This window comes from Trachurus trachurus, assembly GCF_905171665.1.
Source record: "Trachurus trachurus genome assembly, chromosome: 3".
Taxonomy (NCBI): Eukaryota; Metazoa; Chordata; class Actinopteri; order Carangiformes; family Carangidae; genus Trachurus; species Trachurus trachurus.
The window spans coordinates 14,724,162-14,743,543 of NC_139893.1; the positions used below are offsets into that span (position 1 = coordinate 14,724,162).

Below are 19,382 nucleotides of genomic sequence, written 5' to 3' on the forward strand. Positions count from 1 at the left end.
GCAGCTTCTTCAGATTCTCTTTCTCTGGAGAAAAAATCATGAGAGACACAGGTTTATTTACTAGACCCTCATAATGGATAAAAATGACTTATTTTTTAAAATTAACTTATTATTATTTTGAAAAATTATTATTGCATAGTTCTGCCACAGACTGAACATTGACGATCCCAGCTTCCCTCCTGTCTTTTATCTGGTGGTGTTCACTTCAATTCTCTTTTTCATGAATGGCAAAGTGATCATCTTTACAGTATACACGATCTTCGGGTCCGGCTACATAGAAGTCCTAATTTCTGCCTGATTATAATTTGTTCAAGATAAAAATAAATTATCCGTCATATTAACATGTTTGTCAAAGACTTGATCGTGTTACAGTCTTGATGTGTAACTGAGTAGCTCTTGATGCGTTTTTGAGCGTGAATAATGTTGTGTGTAATTTTACTACAGGCACATTTGCAGGCAGCTACACGGAGACGGGGGTCCTGTCCCACGTTGTGTCAGCCAGGAAGAGGAGTGACCGTCCTCTGGCCGCTGTGTAATCCACATATTTACACCTGCTGACCGTCATGGAGCGACACTAATAACGCGGGTTTTGTTTTGTTCGCAGCCCACAGGAGGAGCTGACACCGCGGTCTCACTATGTCCGTGAACCGGTGTGTGTCGTTGTTTTCTCGGCTCCAGCGCCACATCAACAGCCGGGCAGCTCGCTCCGCCGCCGGCAGCCTTCACGTCTCTGCTAACGCTACTGGACCTGGTTCGTTACGAAAACAACATCAGACTGTTTGCAGCAGAAATGCTTCCTCTAGTAGCTCTCCCCCCAAAGCCCCGGACACCTCCCTGTTCGTCCCCGTGTCTCTGAAGGCGGACGCCCCGGTGGATGGGACTGTGGGGCTGGAGCTCAGCCAGCCCCTCGATAGAGGTCAGGAAATTCACTTTTACCTTCACAAACAGCATCTTATCTTTCATTTATGCTGCTGCTGCTGCTGCTGCTTCCTTCGGGTGCTGCTCCACTGCAGTCACTCTGTTTCTCTGTGTTTCTGGTGCTGTGTCATCGCTGAATGACGCACAGTATAGCTACTATACAGTATAGTAACTTTCTCATGTTTTCATTCATGTTTGTTCTCTGGCAGAGGAACTCCTGAAAGTTTTGAACCGGTTTTATAAGAGGAAGGAGATGCAGAAGCTGGCAGCAGATCAAGGCCTGGATGGTGAGGAAATAAACTGTCAAATCACCTGTCCATCATTATTCACTTGTCAACACATTGCCAATATACAGTATGTTATTTATCTACCTAATCTGTTTGCATTCAACACCATCAACAAAAATTGGCATTTCAGAAATGTGAAATACCACAGAGTTTGAATTGCTGTATCAGTAATGAGATCACAAGTTCATATTTAACAGAGAAATATAACACATATCCTAGTTACATAAGATATTATTATAGGCTGTTTAAGACCTGTTACCAAGTTTTGTTTCGTGCAGCTGTCTTGATCATCCAAACCAAGTTGGATGGAAATTTAACTAACGTTCATTTTACGTTTGATGTGATCTGTGTTGCCGCCCTCATGTGTCTTTTTGTCCGTACAGCTCGTCTGTTCCACCAGGCCTTCATCAGCTTCAGGAAGTACGCGCTGGAATCGACCTCCCTTCCCGCTGATCTGCACATCATCCTCAGCGACATCTGCTGTGGAGCAGGTTCGTCACCTCCTCAAGATAGCATGTATCAGTGGCGATTAATGAAAAAAAGGATGACTTAACTAACCCTCCTTTGTGCTGCTTTCAAGGTCACATAGATGACGTCTACCCATACTTCATGCGTCATGCCAAGCACATCTTTCCCATGCTGGACTGTATAGATGACCTGAGAAAGATCTCAGACCTCAGAGTCCCTGCCAACTGGTGCGTCTCATAAAACCTGAACCAGGAATCTAGGTGTTGTTGATACAATACATCTCCTATTGGATGTAACTCTCTGGCTCCCACAGTTATTTACACTTTAACTTCCATATAATCAGATTCAGGTTTCAGTCACTGTCTGTCTGTATGTGTCATAACTTGCACCTATAGTATATCTCTGGTTGTGTGTTCATCAGGTATCCGGAGGCTCGTGCCATCCAGAGGAAAGTGATTTTCCACGCTGGTCCCACTAACAGCGGTAAAACCTACCATGCCATCCAACGCTACCTGGCCGCAAAGTCTGGAGTCTATTGTGGCCCTTTGAAGCTACTGGCCCATGAGATCTTCGAGAAGAGCAACACTGCTGTGAGTCTCCACTGATTGATGCCCTCTGATTTTACACATTAAGTCTTTTTCTGACTCTTAAGATGCAAAACCAATGCATAAAGCCCCAAGCGACGTGAGAGGGAACTGCTCAAATCTGACAAATGTGTCACTGTGTGTTCCTCGCAGGGTGTGCCATGCGACCTGGTTACAGGGGAGGAGAGGACGTTTGTGGACTTGGATGGTCGGGCAGCTGATCATGTGGCCTGCACAATTGAGATGTGCAGTGTCAATACGCCCTGTGAGTTAACACACACATATTTCTGCACAGTAGCATGAATAGGTGTAATTACAGTACATGACATTTGCTCTGTTCAAACACAGTGAGTTGTCATTAGACTCTTTTTAAATTCAAAATTTGGTGTCACAAAAATGAATGAAATTATTCTTACATGTGGAAGTACAGTAAGGTGTATTTGTGTTATGGCTGAAATCACCAATGCTCAGATGCTTGTCTTGTTGTTTTAGTGATATTCACAGACTAATTCGTTAATTTCTGTGTTATTTCAAGTCACTAGCTCAGTTCTGTTGCCTTTTAGATGAATGGTCTCCCTGCAGAGGACTCGTCAGCCGATGATGAAAACTACTGAACAAGATGTTCGTTCAGTCTCACCTGGGATATTTAACATGGGATTGTTTTTTGTCTGTAGATGAGGTTGCTGTAATTGATGAAATTCAGATGATCAGAGATCCTTCCAGAGGCTGGGCCTGGACCAGAGCACTGCTGGGTTTGTAACACAGTCAACTTCATACACACACAGACGACATCTGCACCCTGTGATTCACGTGGCCTTAAGCTAAAATAATCTTCAAAAACGAATAAAAAACGTGCAGTTATTACTTGTTACGATGAACATTTATTTTCTGATTCTCTTGTTTATGAACACGTTCACCTGATGAAACTTTCTGTCTGTTATTTTGAATGATGGCCGCTCAACAGCTGACATTGTCTTTGTCACTGTGTAGGTCTCTGTGCAGAGGAGATCCATTTGTGTGGAGAACCTGCAGCTATAGACTTTGTCAGAGAGCTCATGTACACCACTGGAGAGGAGGTGGAGGTGAGGCTGTAGCATGTCAATGTATCACGTGTAAAAATGTATTTTTGGGCGCCGCTCACATTCCTCTTAACTTTCATCATGTCCCTTTATTCCTCTTTAGGTGCACAGCTACCAGCGTTTAACTCCATTCTCAATACTGGATCAGGCTGTGGAGTCGTTGGACAACCTGAGACCAGGAGACTGCATCGTCTGCTTCAGTAAAAATGACATTTACTCCATAAGCAGACAGATAGAGGCCAGAGGACAAGAGTGTGCTGTCATTTATGGGAGCTTACCTCCAGGTGAGTGTGGAAATTTGTTTATTAAAGAATTAGTCATAACGATGACAAAAAGTGAGCTGAGATATAAGAAGATAATTTTGTCCATCTGTAAATGTTTTTATTGTCAATGAAGTATTTACATGTGTGAGTAATGTGCAGAAAATCATCAACATCTTTGTGAACTCAACTTGCATAAATATTAACAAAACATAAACACGCTTATGATTTTTTTTTAAATAGAAACTATTGCAAATGAGGTTTGTGCTCTGCTTATCACTGTGTTTACAAAGACTAAGCCTAGTGGTTGTGTGTGTGGTTTACAGGGACCAAACTGTCACAGGCCAAGAAGTTCAATGACCCCGATGACCCCTGTAAGATCCTGGTTGCTACAGATGCCATTGGAATGGGCCTCAACCTGTAAGTACCATTATACACTGTAATAATACCAACATGTTATACACGTTAAAAGGCACAGAGACTTTAATAAGCTACAGTGGTAGAGTCCCACTAATACATGGTGTAGATTCCATCAACTGAGCTCACATCTCTTCATTTGTCTGTATGTCTCTCTGTAGGAGTATAAAACGCATCATCTTCAACAGTCTGGTGAAGCCGAATGTTAATGAGAAGGGGGAGAAACAGATGGAGACCATCAGCACATCACAGGCTCTGCAGATCTCAGGCCGAGCTGGAAGGTCGGTCTTATTTCTACTGACATCACGAGGGAGAAAAGATGCAACACTTATAAGTGAGGTAGTTAAAAAAACAACAACAACAACCTGTCTCCTCTGTCTCCTCCTCTCAGGTTCTCCTCCAAATTTACAGAGGGAGAAGTTACCACCTTGCACAGAGATGATCTGCCCGTCCTGAAGGAAATACTCAGCCAAGCAGTGGAGCCTATAGAGGTGAACACACACACACACATACTAGGGATGCACGTTTCGAATTTTTTTTTCTGACCGATAACCGACGCTCGTTAACCAATTATTAACCGTTAACCGATAAGATTATGACGCTGGTGGCGCACGTGTGTATTATTATTTTTTTTTTAAGTATATTTTTTGCCGTTTTTGCCTTTATTCGATAGCACAGTGAGATAGACAGGAAAGGGGAGGCAGAGAGAGGGGGAATGACATGCAGGAAAGGTCTGCCCGACGCGGGATTCGAACCGGGGACGCCTGTGTTGAGGACTGTAGCCTCTACATGGGGTGGCCGCCTTAACCACTGCGCCACGCACTGCCCGCACGTGTGTATTTAACGGCAAAAAATAAAAAAAAGATCGCTCCAATTTTTTTTTTTTCCCGTTAAATACACACGTGCGCTACAACAGCTGATCAGTGCCACATCCACTGTGCTCTATCTCATCTGATCATGCACATATGGAGGTTAGATCATCCAATGTAGAACTGTTTTTATACAATGTCCACACACCCAGCTCTCAGCACTGGATGTTGATCTGTCCTCCTCTGTCTCAGACTGCAGGTCTCCATCCCACAGCGGAGCAGATAGAGATGTTCGCCTATCACCTCCCTGATGCTACTCTGTCCAACCTTGTTGTGAGTCAAGCTGTATCTTATCAATTTATGCTTTGTATATAATCACTTATTTTATTTTATTACTGTATTTTGTTATTCCATTATTATTCCATCTCATTTTACATAATTTAGTGTTTTTCATTTTACATCAGTGCTTAACATGTTTTTATGTTCATTTTGTGTCTTTTCATGTGAAGCACTAGGTGCCGGTCATTACTTTGTTGTAAATCACTTTCTTATATGAAAGGTGCCTTACAGTTAAGATTATTATTATTATTATCATTTTATTATGATCCACATTTTCACCTTTTGTAAAGCATGATAATAATAGACTGAGGAAGACGTCACTCTGAGTCAGTGTGGGTTGCAGATATAGTTTGTTAAAAAGTTAAGTTAGGTTCCTCCCAAGCAGATTTCTTCCAGAGGTTTTAGCAAGATTACTGTGCGAGTTTAGCATCACTGTTGGACTAGACAGTTGAGAAAATGCTGCTAAAGTTTTGATGGTTTCATCCACAGTGAGTCCTGATAAATATTTGAAACTTTTCTTGCTCATCCTGTTAATCTTTGTGAATCCTATCACTCCCTCTTTTTTCCTCAGGACATATTTGTCAGCCTCTCTCAGGTGGATGGTCTCTACTTCGTCTGCAACATCGACGACTTCAAGTTTCTGGCTGATATGATTCAGCACATCCCACTGAACCTGAGGTCACGCTACGTCTTCTGCACTGCTCCCATCAACAAGAAACAACCTTTTGTCTGCACCTCCTTCCTGAAGGTAAGGATGAGTAGAAGGAAACAAGGGAAGGAGGCGTGAGATTTAAGGAGATAAATGGAGAGAGAACAGCACGTAAGAGTGGGCTGATGACAAACACTGATGTGGACAAACACCGTTGTGGAAATATGACAATAATTCATTTTTAACATCAGTGACTGGATTTATTGGGGCCATAATAATAAAACAGACACTTCAGACAACAGAGACCAATTCAGTGAGTCAATATTGTAAAAGAATAAAAAACAACTGTAAAATCACTGTACTATAAACTCACGTTATCACTGTGCCACACTGATAAAACTAGATTTGCTCCAGAATAAAATTCTCAAGAGACCTTTGAGATTGGGGCGGTGTTTAGCTCAGTTGGTTGAGGCTATAGTCCTCACTGCAGCCGGCCCCGGTTCAAATCCCGCGTCAAGCGGCCCTATCCTGCATGTCATTCCCACCCTCTCTGCCTCCCCATTTCCTGTCTCTCTCTCAACTCTCCTGTTCATTAAAGGCGAAAAAGCCCAAAAAAATATACCAGTACTTAAGAAGAAAAAAAAGAGAGACCTTTTAGATTCAAGATAAACTCTTTCTGTTTGTTCAGTATGAAGTAAAGTTTTTCATTAGTCCAATACAGTAATAATACACTTAAAAATGGTAATAGATGTGATGGTTTATTATTTTGCAATGATGATCATGTATTTCTCATTATTAGGTTAATGATAATGGTAGTCATTTAATGTTCAAGACACTGACTCATCTTTTTTCTTTCTATTTTCTTGATCGTTATGTCTTTCGTTCTGCCCCGTTCTTGCAGCATTGTGTTCTTGTTTCTCTTTCAGTTTGCTCGTCAGTTCAGTCGGGACGAACCGCTGACTTTTGACTGGGTCTGTCGCCATATCAGCTGGCCTCTGGCTCAGCCCAAAAACATTAAAGACCTGGTTCACTTAGAAGCTGTTCATGATGTGTTGGATCTTTACCTCTGGTTAAGGTACATCTCATTTTATCTCCTTTAAATTGGATCCTTTTGTGTACAGAGACCTACTACAGTAAATTCAGTGAGACCTTGATTGATAAAACAGGATTTATTATTATCTTCGTCTTTATACAACAGTTTTATTTTTAAAGGCAGCTCAGGTAATGACTGCTTATCACACTAATCCTTGTCTGTTGATGTCGGTCCGTCTGTAGCTACCGCTTCATGGACATGTTCCCAGACACTGCCGCCGTCCGAGAAATACAGCGGGAGCTTGATGACATCATCCAACAGGGCGTCCTAAACATCACCCGTCTCATCAGAGCCACCGACCCGACCATCACTAACCCACCACAGACACCGTTCAACAGGCGCGGACAGACCGGTGGTGGCAGTGGAACCGCCGATAGTAATAATTTGACTGGCAGCGGCGGTCAGCGGGGACAGAAAGGCCCAGGACAGATGATTGACAGCACTCTGGCCAGTCGGCTGGTGAGAGACGGGCTGCTGACCCCCGACCTGCTGCGGCAGCTGCAGAAGGAGTGGTCCAAAAATCAGAAGCAGGATCCCACCAAACAGCACCCGCTCGACACAGAACCCCACAACAACAACAACAACAAAGGGAAAAAGAAAAAGAAGAAGAAATGAAGTGGAAGACAACTGTGTGTTGCTCTAGGTCAGGATTGTTCCCATGGAGATCAATGACTGATACAAGCCTTGAACAATATCTGGTGAATCATGATTTTAGTCATTTAAAGGGGATCTATGAGCCTCATACAGCGTGAGCTGTACAAATAAACACTGATGTGTAGCTGAAACACAGGACCTGTGTTGTATGGTCTGACATGTTCTCCAGAAAACTCTTCTTTTTTTAACTGTGCTTCACGTTCTCTCTGTTCCTTCAACCTACAGATATATAAACTGTAACTAGTGATGGAAAATGTCTCCAGTTCAGGATCCTGTGAAGTACTTGGTAGCACCAGAGTTCATTCATCTAAATCAACAGGTACCCAGTCAGAGACTCTCCCTTACTCACAGAATCACCATGAAACTAATTCAAAAGAGACAAGTTAGCCCAACAATTTAACGATCCCAAGTTTTGTCTTATAAGAAACAGACCTATCATTGTGGATCATTGTGGGAGACGCCAGGTGGTGGAGTAACCACTGACCCACTGCTCCAACTAAGAAACTCTCTTAGCTGAAACATTATGATGCTAAAGGTCAAACACTCATGACCACGTTATGACCAGGAAATAGTTTAAAATGCACTGTGTGCGAGATAAGCACGTCTGCAGAAAGCTTTGGTCAGATCTTGCAGTGAAGTCAAACGTAGCGCTTCAGAGCTGCTTATTTGGGAATACATTAGGCATTTGTTTAAAATTTCTCTCAAATGAGTAGTATTTCCTGTGAGAGTACAGTCAACATTTTGAATAGATTGATTTGAATGCCGCCCTGTAAGTGTCTGTCTACAGATGAGATGTCATATTTTTCTTATTTGTATATAAACTGTTGACATCAGTCAATAAAAAAAGACCTGAACTACTCTTTTAACGGTATTGATTTTTGGTTTTTATGTGTCACACACCCCAAATTAAACAATTATGAAATATTAAAAAACTACTGGTACTTCAAAGTAAAAGCAAAAACCAATGTTTAGAGCTAGGGGAAATTATTGAATGGCAGTTTGCACAAAATCAAACCTTCATGTAAAATTTCAATAGAACAAGACAGAAGGAGAGAGGAGGGTGTGATAGTAGAAAGGGGGTTTGGCTTTTTGTTAATCATTGAGATAGTGTGGAGGCTGATCTCTGTTCAGTGGACTGAGAGGACACAAGACCATCAGACAGGAAGGGAAAATCTGAACATGTTCTTGTTTTTCTGACGTTTTCCCTGAACTTAAACTCAGAAACCAACCTAGAAACAAACCAAACCTCACAGGAGTTTTCATGGTGGTAGACAGTCATTAAGACACATCAAGATGTTTGCTGTTCATCTTGTTTCCTTCTTCTTCTCCAAACTCCAGGAGGACCCCACAAAGAAGGTAAGACATACTAACTGTGTTAACTTTGCGTTACATGCAGATTTACCCAAGCTTGTGTTGCAGTAGCTGTAATGCTCAGCTTGACACAGAATACTTTAAGTATCTCAGTCACTACAGCTCAGGTGTTGTGAGGCTGACAAAGACTTTTTGGTGGAGGAAAAGGTGATTATCTAAACAGTTCAGGTAAAAAGAATGTGTTGCTTGTTGAAGTATTTGTAATAATGCACTATTTTCTGCTTGAAGTAATCTCTTCTGACCACTGAGGACAGTCTTGTTCAGTTTGCACTGTATCAAATACAAAGAAGTCACCACACAGTATCTTAAGCTTAGCAGCTGTTGAAAGTATGAAATCTCCCTATGAATGAAATACTTTGTCAAAGATGTATTCAACTTCATTGTTCTGTCACTGACAGTGCCTGATGTAACTGACACTACCATACTGGACCTTTACAAAGTCTAAAAGATAATTCAGTATTACTGTAGTAGTATTGATACTGTAATAAGTGGATCAGTGTGCTGTTATCGATAGTTAATGTGTGACCGTTTGTCTTTTCCTAAGAAATGATTAACATCCTCTCCTGGCAGCGTCACTATCCTCTCATAGTGTAAATGAGATCAACACACTCACTGGGACAAAGTATTGACACTCCCATTAACAATGTTGCACAGACTCACACAGACGGTGCGCAGCCAGAGGGACCTTGAACTTGTGAACTTGTTGCCTCAGTGACACTGGCTGAGTGATCAGGGTGGGACTGGGTGGGAAGGATGTATTTATTTATTTATCTATTTATTTATAGCTCTACATTAATGTGACACTCCCTGGATTAAGTTACCTTTGGTAGTACAGAGGTGAATCTGATTGGATTTGCTCAGACTTGTCTTGAACGACTCTTTTTCACACATGCAAACCAACATAATGCCAGATCAGATATGAATTTTTACATTTGCAACATTATAGAAAAACAGTGATGAAATACAGTTGCTAGAGCCCCAGATAGTGTGTTATAGTAATGAATGATGTTGAAAATAGTCTCTGGCTCCTCCTTCCAAGTCCAGTCAGTGGTGGATAAATCAATATGGCTTTGTTATTGTTTTCTCTGTCCTATAATCTTTCTTAGGTGGACAGGTTTCTGTATGCAATGCGTCTCCATGACGACCAGCTAAGGGACATCTCGGCTCGTTTCCAGGCTGAGATGAAGAAGGGGCTCTCATCTGAAAGTAACGCAGCTGCAGCAGTGAAGATGCTGCCGACACATGTCCGCTCCACTCCTGTTGGATCAGGTCACTGTCACATTAAGAGTTTTTTTTCCATACTTATCTATAAATACAAACAAATGCATAGATACAGTACAGTACAGTTCAGATCATAATATCTTCTTCCCTCTCCTTCACTTCTGCAGAGAAAGGACAGTTTCTGGCATTGGATCTCGGAGGCTCCAAGTTTAAAGTGCTCCAAGTTAAAGTGAGAGAGGGAATGGGGATCAGGAGGGGAGGAGTGGAGCTGGAGGAGAAGACTTACCCGATACCTAGAGAGCTGCTTATGGGTAAAGGAGCAGAGGTGAGAGGGTGAAGCAGAAATGCAAAGTGAAAAGGGAAACAGCACAAGGAGAAGGATCAATAATATCAACTTGGCTTGTCTTTCTGATTGTGTGTAGTTATTCGACCATGTATCAGAGTCTCTGAAGGACTTCATGCATGAGAAGAACATCAGCTTAGAGAAGAAACACCCTCTGGCCTTCACTTTCTCTTTCCCCTGTGAACAGGCCACACTGGATCAGGTAATGTCTGTTTATCTGCAGTAAATCCTTTTTTCTTTTTACATTTAAATTCCTAAAAGCCTCCCGACCTTTTCTCTCTTCTCTGCAGGGAAAGCTGTTAAACTGGAGTAAGAACTACCGGGTGCGAGGCTTCCAGGGGAAGGATGTGGTCCAGGCCCTCAGAGAGGCTATTGACAGAACTGGGGTATGAACTATTTTTCAGTCATGAGGCTTTCAAAGGAACTGAGATATGACTCATAACGGGTTTATTTCACACATTTACCACTCATAGCTGACATTATCAAAACAGATGCCACCAATAACAGACTGAAATCAGAAGAAGAATTTGTGCCAGATCGTGTACTTTGTGTTTTAGTGAGTGTAATGTACATTAGCCCTGTAGAAATATTACAAAAATGTAACTGCTCTGTTTCTAACCTGTTGCATCACTCTGCAGGGGATGGACATGGAGGTCTTAGCTATGGTTAATGACACCGTAGCGACCATGATGACCTGTGGTTTTGATGACGATTACTGTGAAGTAGGACTCATCATTGGTGAGTAAACTCAGATGAATCATACTGTTTATCTATAGTAAGTTAATTTATTCTAGTGCTGAATTTGAGTGCAAGATTAATTTCTTGCTACTTTATGCTTTAACACAGAGTGAAATAATTTACTTTTCACTACATGTATTTGATAATGTAAATAAAATTGATCTGACAACTTCTGAAGTGTAAAAAAAAATAGTGAGAGAGTAAAATCCACATACCGTAACATTGCATTGTTACGTAACTATACAACTACTATAAACATCATAGTTATTACCAAGTTAATGACAGTGACATAATCCACAAGTCTTCTTGCAACATGGGACAACTGACCATTGACATTTGAGATACAGATACATCATATGTTAATGTGTTTATGTGTTTATTAAAGACTCCCATTAGCTGCTGGACTTTCCAGCAGCTACTCTCCCTGGGGTCTTGATCACTGAAATTATAATACATTTTCATTAATACATTGACATACATATTCACACCCATTAAAATACATTACATACAGTACACACACACACACACACACACAAACACACAAACATCTCAACACAAGACAAAAACAATCTCACAACACAATTCAAAATACACTGACATAGACACTCTAGACTACGAAAACACAAGAACACAAAGACACTTGCTCAAAAGACAGTTCTAAAGACAAAAACAAAGAAAGGCACTACAGCCAACATTATGGCACCTCTTCATACTCAAGGAGCAGTAGTTCAGATTTATCCTTCCTGGGTAAACAAAAACAATTTTAGCTTCTTCTTAAAGCATGCAATGTTATTATCCAAGACCAAAAAAAGTGGTAATTTGTTCCATGCCGCCATTGCCCTGTAGTTCAATGTCTTCTGTTTTAAGTTTGTTCTACATAATGGTAACAAGAACCGACATTCAGTCATTTGCCTCGTAAAATGATTGTGTGTGTCTGAAAAAAAAGCAAATTAAATAATATTGTTTTTAAATCTAAATTAAGGAGCAAAATGTATTGTAGGCCTCCCATCTTTGTAATGTAGTTACAATTACCTTAATTACTTAACTGTGAAAGTTATTATGGGCTGTTAGTTAAGTTGTTGCTCTCTCTAGTGGTTCACTGTGTTATTGCACATGTGGGAGTTTGTGTGTGTTCAGTGTGTATATAGACTTGTTCCCTGTGCTATACCACTTTACCAGCAAACATTCACAAACTGGGTGAAGAGTTACCAATTTAAAATGGGATTTGGTATCAGTGTTTAGGTTAGACGTAGTATTAGGATTAAGGATTAAGCCTTTTCATTTTAAGGAAATCTTACATTAGATATCTTCTTAAGAGAGGATAACAAATAGAAAATTACAAGAAAAAAATGCAAGTACAAGTTTATTTCAATTCCTGTGTGATTTTGTGTTCAGGTACGGGCACCAATGCGTGCTACATGGAGGAGCTGCGTCACGTTGACCTGGTGGAGGGAGATGAGGGCAGGATGTGTGTGAACACCGAGTGGGGAGGCTTTGGAGATGACGGGGCTCTGAATGACTACATAACTGAATTTGACAAGGATGTTGATGCAGCCTCCAACAACCCTGGGAAACAAATGTAAGGAAAAAAAGCTTTTCTACGACATGTAATGGCCGCCCAGCCTGAATGACACAATATCAAAGTGTTGTTTGTTTGTTTCATCTGTTCCATCACGTCCTTGTTGCAGTTTTGAGAAGATGGTCAGTGGGATGTATCTGGGTGAGTTGGTGAGGCTGGTTGTGTTAAAGATGGCTAAACAGGGACTGCTGTTTGATGGGCAAGTGTCAAATGCCCTAAGGACCAAAGGACAAATAACCACAGCAGATGTGGCTGCCATGGAGCAGTAAGTCATCTCATCCTGATGAGTCACACCGCCGCTGCCTGAAAACCAAAATCAGATATTGCAAATGTTGATCTTTCACAGGTACAAAAATGGTCTGGAGAACACCAATAAAATTCTCACGGGCCTCGGCTTGACCCCCTCACCTGATGACTGCGTCGCTGTCCAGCATGTCAGCACCATTGTTTCCTTCAGGTCCTCAAATCTGGTTACTGCAGCACTGGTCGCCATCTTGACTCGAATCAAGCAAAATAGGAATTTGAGGTCATTAAGGATCACTGTAGGTGTGGATGGAACAGTGTACAGGACCCACCCGCAGTAAGTTATTATGGAAAGTCTGTTTCATGGGAGGTTATTTTGACCTGTCGCAATAGGAAAAGCACTGGTATAAAAAATGAAATGAATGATGTATGAATTATGTTGCCTCAGTTTCAAAGTCCTGCTGATTCACACTGTCCAAGTATTATTATTTATTTACCTATGCTTTTATTACAGTTGGTAGAAAAGTCTGCTATGAAAAAGGCCTATTGGAAAACTAATAGAAAACTTCACATACAGAGATCATATGCTGCTAGAAAATATTTTTTCTCATCCTAATGTAATTAGAGATATCTTAAATGTTTATTTGTATTTATTTGTATCATAAATTCTTCCAATCTAGCAATCTAATTGATAGTAACCATCTGAATAAGACCCATTAAAGCACACTTGGGAATTTCAAAACTTCACAGGTCTCATTGTAAATACCTTGAATTTTCCTCTGCCTTTATGTGCCAGACCTCCGTACTTGTACAGTAGCAGTGGTATTGCAGCTGCTACAGATAGCCAATAGAGGTCACAAATGTTAAACGTTGGACTACTTCCATTTCAGGTATCCTAAACGTCTCCACAAAGTGGTGCGCCGGTTGCTCCCTGACTGCCATGTCAGATTCGTTTTGTCCGACAGCGGCAGCAGCAAAGGAGCTGCCTTGGTAACAGCAGTCGCCCAAAGACTGGCATCGCAGAAACGAAAGGTTAGGGTGTGTGTGTGTGTGTATGTGTGTACCTCATCTCAGTTAATAAAACAGGGTCTGATATACAGTTTGACTAAGAGGAAAAAAGTGAAGTCCGCACACTGTGTAAAGCTCCTCGAGTGTTTATTATATTAGATCAACGTTTCGATCCCAGTGGACACAGTGTGCGGACTTCACTCTTTTCTTCTTAGTCAGTTTTGTTTTCTAGTCCTGCACCTGTTACACGTTTGGATGTGCTTGCTTTACCTCACTTTTGTGTTCTAACTTCTCAGCTGATATAAAGTTTCTCTTACTTGTGGTGCAGGTGGATGAGACACTATCTCCCTTCAGACTGACACATGAACAGCTGCAGTTGGTGAAGGCGAGGATGAGGACGGGGCTGGAGGCGGGGCTGAAGGCGAGAGGCCCCTCAGAAATCAAGATGCTGCCTTCGTTTGTGTACCGTATACCTGACGGCAGAGGTCAGAGTGTCTTTTCCCAAAACTAAAATTACATTTACACTTGGTTAAAGAAACGCTGATCAACGTCATTTAACTGAATCAAACTGAATGAGATAATCAGCAAGCTTCCTTTCCATATTTTTTTAAATTTCATTTTATTTTTTTATTGAAGAGAGTGGAAAATACCTTGCCCTTGATCTGGGAGGAACCAACTTCCGAGCTCTGCTGGTGAAGTTTAAGAGAGGTCTTCAACACAGCACAAGACTCTATCATAAGATCTACACCATCCCTCTGGAGATAATGCAGGGAACTGGAGAAGATGTAAGACCGATGAGTCAGCAAGTCAATGTTTTATTCACTAAATGAACACATTAGATGCAGGATTGTTGAAAAAGAGAAATCAAATTACCAGCACACCCACAGATTTGAAAGATTTTCATCAAAACGTTTTATTTCTTTCTCCCACTCTCTCTGCGTTTAGTTGTTTGATCACATAGTGGAATGTATCAGTGACTTCCTGGACTACATGGGGTTGAAAAACGCTCATCTTCCTGCGGGCTTCACCTTCTCTTTCCCCTGTGAGCAGACGGCCATTGACACAGTAAGTGTGGAAATCAAAGAGTGGCTTCAGTTCAGTTATGGAATAACACTGAGTGATCAAATGAGCAGCTTTATAATTTCATCTTCTCAAAACATACATATCTGTAACCTTTTCCTACCTTGGTATGTTCTGTAGGGCACATTGGTGAGCTGGACCAAAGGCTACAAGGCCACAGACTGTGAAGGTCAGGATGTTGTCAGCTTGCTGCGGGACGCCATCAAGAGACGCAACGTGAGTCCTAACACAACACAGAAGATCTTTTCAATTACAGATGATCATTATTATTATCAGACGAGGTGAAAAAACAATGAATCTGTAAGATGCACAGAACAGTTTTTCTCCCCTAAATAAATTGTATGATAGGATATGATAGGACATTCCCTTAAACACAAGTCTGTGGGATCTGTGCAAATGACATACTCATTGTATATATTTCTGTTTGTGTTTTTTTTGACACATATTGTGCATATTCAGGAGTTTGACCTGGACATAGCAGCTGTAATCAATGACACAGTTGGGACCATGATGAGCTGCGCCTATGAAGACCCTCAGTGTGAAATAGGGCTGATCGCTGGTATGTGATCTTAAGAGTGAGATATACAGTATTTACACTGTGGTGGGTCCACACTCTTCTTGCTGACTGACACTTGCTTTGAAATTAACGCAAAAGGAATGGATCAGAGAAAGTATTCACTAATTGGGGTCCTCACGATCACTGTGACAATAATTCTTGTTTGCTGTGTTTTCACCAAAGACTTGTTGCTCAGTTGACTGAATTTTCTCATTAAACACTGGGTTTGACATTATATGTATTTTGGATTTCGGCTGTATTGTAAATGTGATGTTCAGGAATCAACCATGCGATGCTGTTTCACAGGAACTGGCACTAATCTTTGTTACATGGAGGAACTGAAGAACATTGAGAAGACACAACAACAGACAGGAAAAAAGGAAAATGAGGTAGATGAACTCTTCAATATACAGTATCAGTGTTTAGTTTGTCAGTGACCTGCAATGATGTTATTTTTTAATATTTATATAATATACCTACTCATTACTTGTATCTGCACTCAGCAGGGCGATAGGATGAATGGAGAGAAAAAGGTGGGGGATGCCAACATAGAGAAGATGTGTATAAACACAGAATGGGGAGGTCTAGGTGATGATGGATGTCTGGATGATATCATCACACCGTATGATGTGGAGGTCGACAAAAACTCTGTCAACACCGGAAAACAAAGGTTAGAAACTCTCACTGTGTGTGTGTGTATAAGAATATGTAGCCATATAAGGACAGCACTGTCACTTTTGTGTTGACTATGTGGTTGTGTGCTCATGTGTTCATACTTGCATTCTCAGTATCTAACCTTTAATATGGTTACGTGCTCTCCCAGTCCTACTGGATTTAACAAGTGCTGTGTTTGTTTTGTTCAGGTTTGAAAAGCTGACCAGTGGGATGTATCTGGGTGAAATCGTCCGACAGGTATTACTGGATTTAACACGCGGGAGCTTGCTGTTCAGAGGACACGTCACTGAACCTTTGAAAAAAACTGGGATATTTGAAACCAAATACCTGTCACAAATAGAGAGGTAGGACACACACACACACCTTTGTGACGGTATGTGCCTGTAGACTTGTGTTTGTACTCTATTCTGCTACATTGTGTGTAACTGTGTTGTCTCCCTCTAGTGACCGCCTGGCTCTACTGCAGGTCAGATCTATTCTCCAGGGCCTGGGCCTCGACAGCACCTGTGATGACAGCATCATTGTAAAAGAGGTAAAGGATAGAAAACGATGAGCAGGAGCTGGAGCCCAGACACTAACAGACGCCAGATGTCTTATTTATTAGTGATCAGCTGTGCCAGTGCCATGGATGTTTGTTAGGCCACTGTGTTTTTGAAGTTGAATCACAAACATTGACATTTACATGATAATTATTAGCTTTTATTGTTACCTTCCCCACAAAGTCAGATGACATCAAGTCTAAATTAATTTAACCCAACATACACAATATAGAGGACAAGCAGAAAAACAGATTATACTTGTTAGCTATATTCTTTATCTCATTTGTGAGGAGTTAACTAGTAAGGCAACACACACTGAAAATGTAACAGCAAGACAGATGAACCCAAGTGCAAATACAGCGGGTCAGGAAGACAGGAACTGAATCGGGGGATTGAGCATGCAGAGGGAAAGACGGAAGCAGAGATTTGTCTGGTGACTTGTCAGCAGAGCAGGGAGGAAACTGGGGCTGAGCTGATGGATGTCCTGGCTGTACTGTAAGTAGCTGAGATGGGGTTCGGGGCCACAGGGGGCTGGAGGAAGGGGCCAGAGCTGAGCAGACAGACTTGTGCACTGTCAAACAACCTGGTAGGGCAGTAGAGGCAAAGCTCTGGGTATTTGTAGATGTCTCGATACTATAGCAGGATTCGATGCAGCTGGTGGGGCTCTGCTCAAACGCCAGCACACCTGTCTCCACTTAAACACACTCACAGACACACAGGAAGAACAGGGGCGAAGGAGAGACTGCAGGAGGTGCAACAAGGAAGTCCTTGAAACAACCACACATACAAATGAAATATTTGATAATATGACATGTCAAAATATCAATTAATTAATAAAAAAAAAAATAGCACAATACTGTAACTGTCTCAGGTTCGTCCTAAATTTCAGGGAGAGGTTAATAGTTAAAAGTATGACCTGCTGCAATCCTTAAAAAATCATGTTCTCTCTGTTGCAACATCAGTTTGGGCTTGAGTAAGAGTTTTACCAACCATTGTTCTGTGAAGTTGATTTGACTTTGTCTGGCTCAGCAAACTGTGGCATCAACAGGCTGTTAACTGTTGCAATAATGATAACGGTTTCCATTGTTAGGTCTGTGGAGCGGTGTCACGTCGTGCCGCTCAGCTGTGTGGGGCAGGAATGGCGGCTGTGGTCGATAAGATCAGAGAGAACCGAGGACTGGACCACCTCAACATCACCGTGGGGGTAGATGGGGCACTTTACAAACTACATCCACAGTAAGTTATTTGTTGTGGACATGATTCGGTTGAATTTAAAATGTTGCTGTCTGTAATTCAACAGCTAATTTTTACTCTTTATTTTGTTCCTAGTTTCGCTGGAGTGCTCCAAGAGACTGCAAGAGACTTGGCTCCCCAGTGTAACGTGACTTTCCTCCCATCAGAGGAGGGCAGCGGGAAAGGTGCAGCACTCATCACAGCTGTGGCCAGGCAGAAGGAGGAGATGTAACTTGACATGAAAATTAAAAACATACTGATGGACTCAACAGCCAAAACGTTTAACCTGGCAGCAAAGAGCTTCATCGCGAGGTTCTTGAACTCAAACAGGCTTTCCCAAACTATCAGTGCTTCAATGTGCATCAAGCAAAGGGATTCAATTGTTGCTCCTAATAACATTTAAAGGTCCAAATTCGAATTAATGAACTAATTTTTTCTTCATAATGGCACCGAAGCTTGCCAACCTGCTTCTGCCTGTCCATCAGAGCCCTTCCTCTGTTGTTGGCTCTATTACACATTCATGATATAGCAAATATATGTAGTTCTTCAGCCATATATCAGTACTTGAACATGTTAAACCTCAACCTTTCACTTGTTGTGTGTGTCACACACACACCGTTGCATGGTGACAGGTTAATGTCGGTCACGCGCTTCTTACACTCCTCCAGACAAGCAGACAAACTTCAGTTGTTAAAATGTGATTGTGCTGTGCTCGTGATGTGAGTCTGTGAAGATAAGAACTGAACAGTTTCTTTCCTTCTGTTCATCTATTCACTGTGTTCCCATCAGCTGAATGTTTGTTATCCTTTAGTGTGTGTTTTACTGTGTTGAAGTCTATTTTTACTGCCATAATTTGTATCAGTGATTGGGTTTTTTTTTTAGCTTTTGAGTTGAGTTTTTCTGTGAGCAAAATTACATTGATTTAATAAATTATAGTTTTTTCTATATTTGATGTGATAGAAAATATGCTATATGTGTGAAAGGCCAAGTGTGTGTGTGTGTGTGTGTGTGTGTGTGTGTGTGTGTGTGTGTGTGTGTGTGTGTGTGTGTGTGTGTGTGTGTGTGTGTGTGTGTGTGTGTGTGTGTGTGTGTGTGTGTGTGTGTGTGTGTGTGTGTGTGTGTGTGTGTGTGTGTGTGTGTGTGTGTGCGTGCGTGCGTGCGTGCGTGCGTGCGTGTGTGTGTGTGTGTGTGTTAGTCATCAGCACTTCAGTATTGATGAAAGGCAGGAGGAGGAGAGGA

The 19,382-nt window shown here is 41.5% G+C and overlaps 2 protein-coding genes across 2 annotated transcripts; both read left to right on the forward strand.

The window, feature by feature from the left end:
- Nucleotides 1-505: 505 nt before the first annotated feature.
- supv3l1 (SUV3-like helicase) lies at nt 506-8,309 on the forward strand. The gene is made up of 16 exons (XM_083994754.1): nt 506-916; nt 1,128-1,205; nt 1,589-1,696; nt 1,786-1,900; nt 2,095-2,263; nt 2,411-2,522; nt 2,932-3,009; nt 3,248-3,339; nt 3,440-3,620; nt 3,923-4,016; nt 4,175-4,294; nt 4,405-4,504; nt 5,075-5,155; nt 5,733-5,909; nt 6,737-6,885; nt 7,086-8,309. The coding sequence occupies exons 1-16, from the start codon at nt 637-639 to the stop codon at nt 7,516-7,518; spliced, it is 2,367 nt and encodes a 788-aa protein (XP_083850880.1). The 5' UTR covers nt 506-636; the 3' UTR covers nt 7,519-8,309.
- Nucleotides 8,310-8,729: 420 nt separating this feature from the next.
- On the forward strand, nt 8,730-18,962 carry LOC310984123 (hexokinase HKDC1-like). The gene is made up of 21 exons (XM_083969249.1): nt 8,730-8,913; nt 10,035-10,197; nt 10,317-10,474; nt 10,572-10,694; nt 10,783-10,878; nt 11,131-11,230; nt 12,626-12,809; nt 12,919-13,074; nt 13,156-13,389; nt 13,943-14,084; nt 14,389-14,545; nt 14,697-14,845; nt 15,006-15,125; nt 15,261-15,356; nt 15,600-15,699; nt 16,003-16,085; nt 16,203-16,366; nt 16,560-16,715; nt 16,816-16,903; nt 18,001-18,146; nt 18,240-18,962. The coding sequence occupies exons 1-21, from the start codon at nt 8,851-8,853 to the stop codon at nt 18,373-18,375; spliced, it is 2,814 nt and encodes a 937-aa protein (XP_083825375.1). The 5' UTR covers nt 8,730-8,850; the 3' UTR covers nt 18,376-18,962.
- The last annotated feature ends 420 nt before the right edge of the window (nt 18,963-19,382 follow it).

Bases quoted from the DNA above. Each gene is read 5' to 3' on its own strand.
- supv3l1 (XM_083994754.1), top strand. From the start codon at position 637: ATGTCCGTGAACCGGTGTGTGTCGTTGTTTTCTCGGCTCCAGCGCCAC. The intron at 917-1,127 runs GTCAGGAAATTC...GTTCTCTGGCAG, and splicing joins CAGCCAGCCCCTCGATAGAG to AGGAACTCCTGAAAGTTTTG. The intron at 5,910-6,736 runs GTAAGGATGAGT...TTTCTCTTTCAG, and splicing joins TCTGCACCTCCTTCCTGAAG to TTTGCTCGTCAGTTCAGTCG.
- LOC310984123 (XM_083969249.1), top strand. From the start codon at position 8,851: ATGTTTGCTGTTCATCTTGTTTCCTTCTTCTTCTCCAAACTCCAGGAG. The intron at 13,390-13,942 runs GTAAGTTATTAT...CTTCCATTTCAG, and splicing joins GTGTACAGGACCCACCCGCA to GTATCCTAAACGTCTCCACA. The intron at 16,367-16,559 runs GTTAGAAACTCT...TGTTTTGTTCAG, and splicing joins GTCAACACCGGAAAACAAAG to GTTTGAAAAGCTGACCAGTG.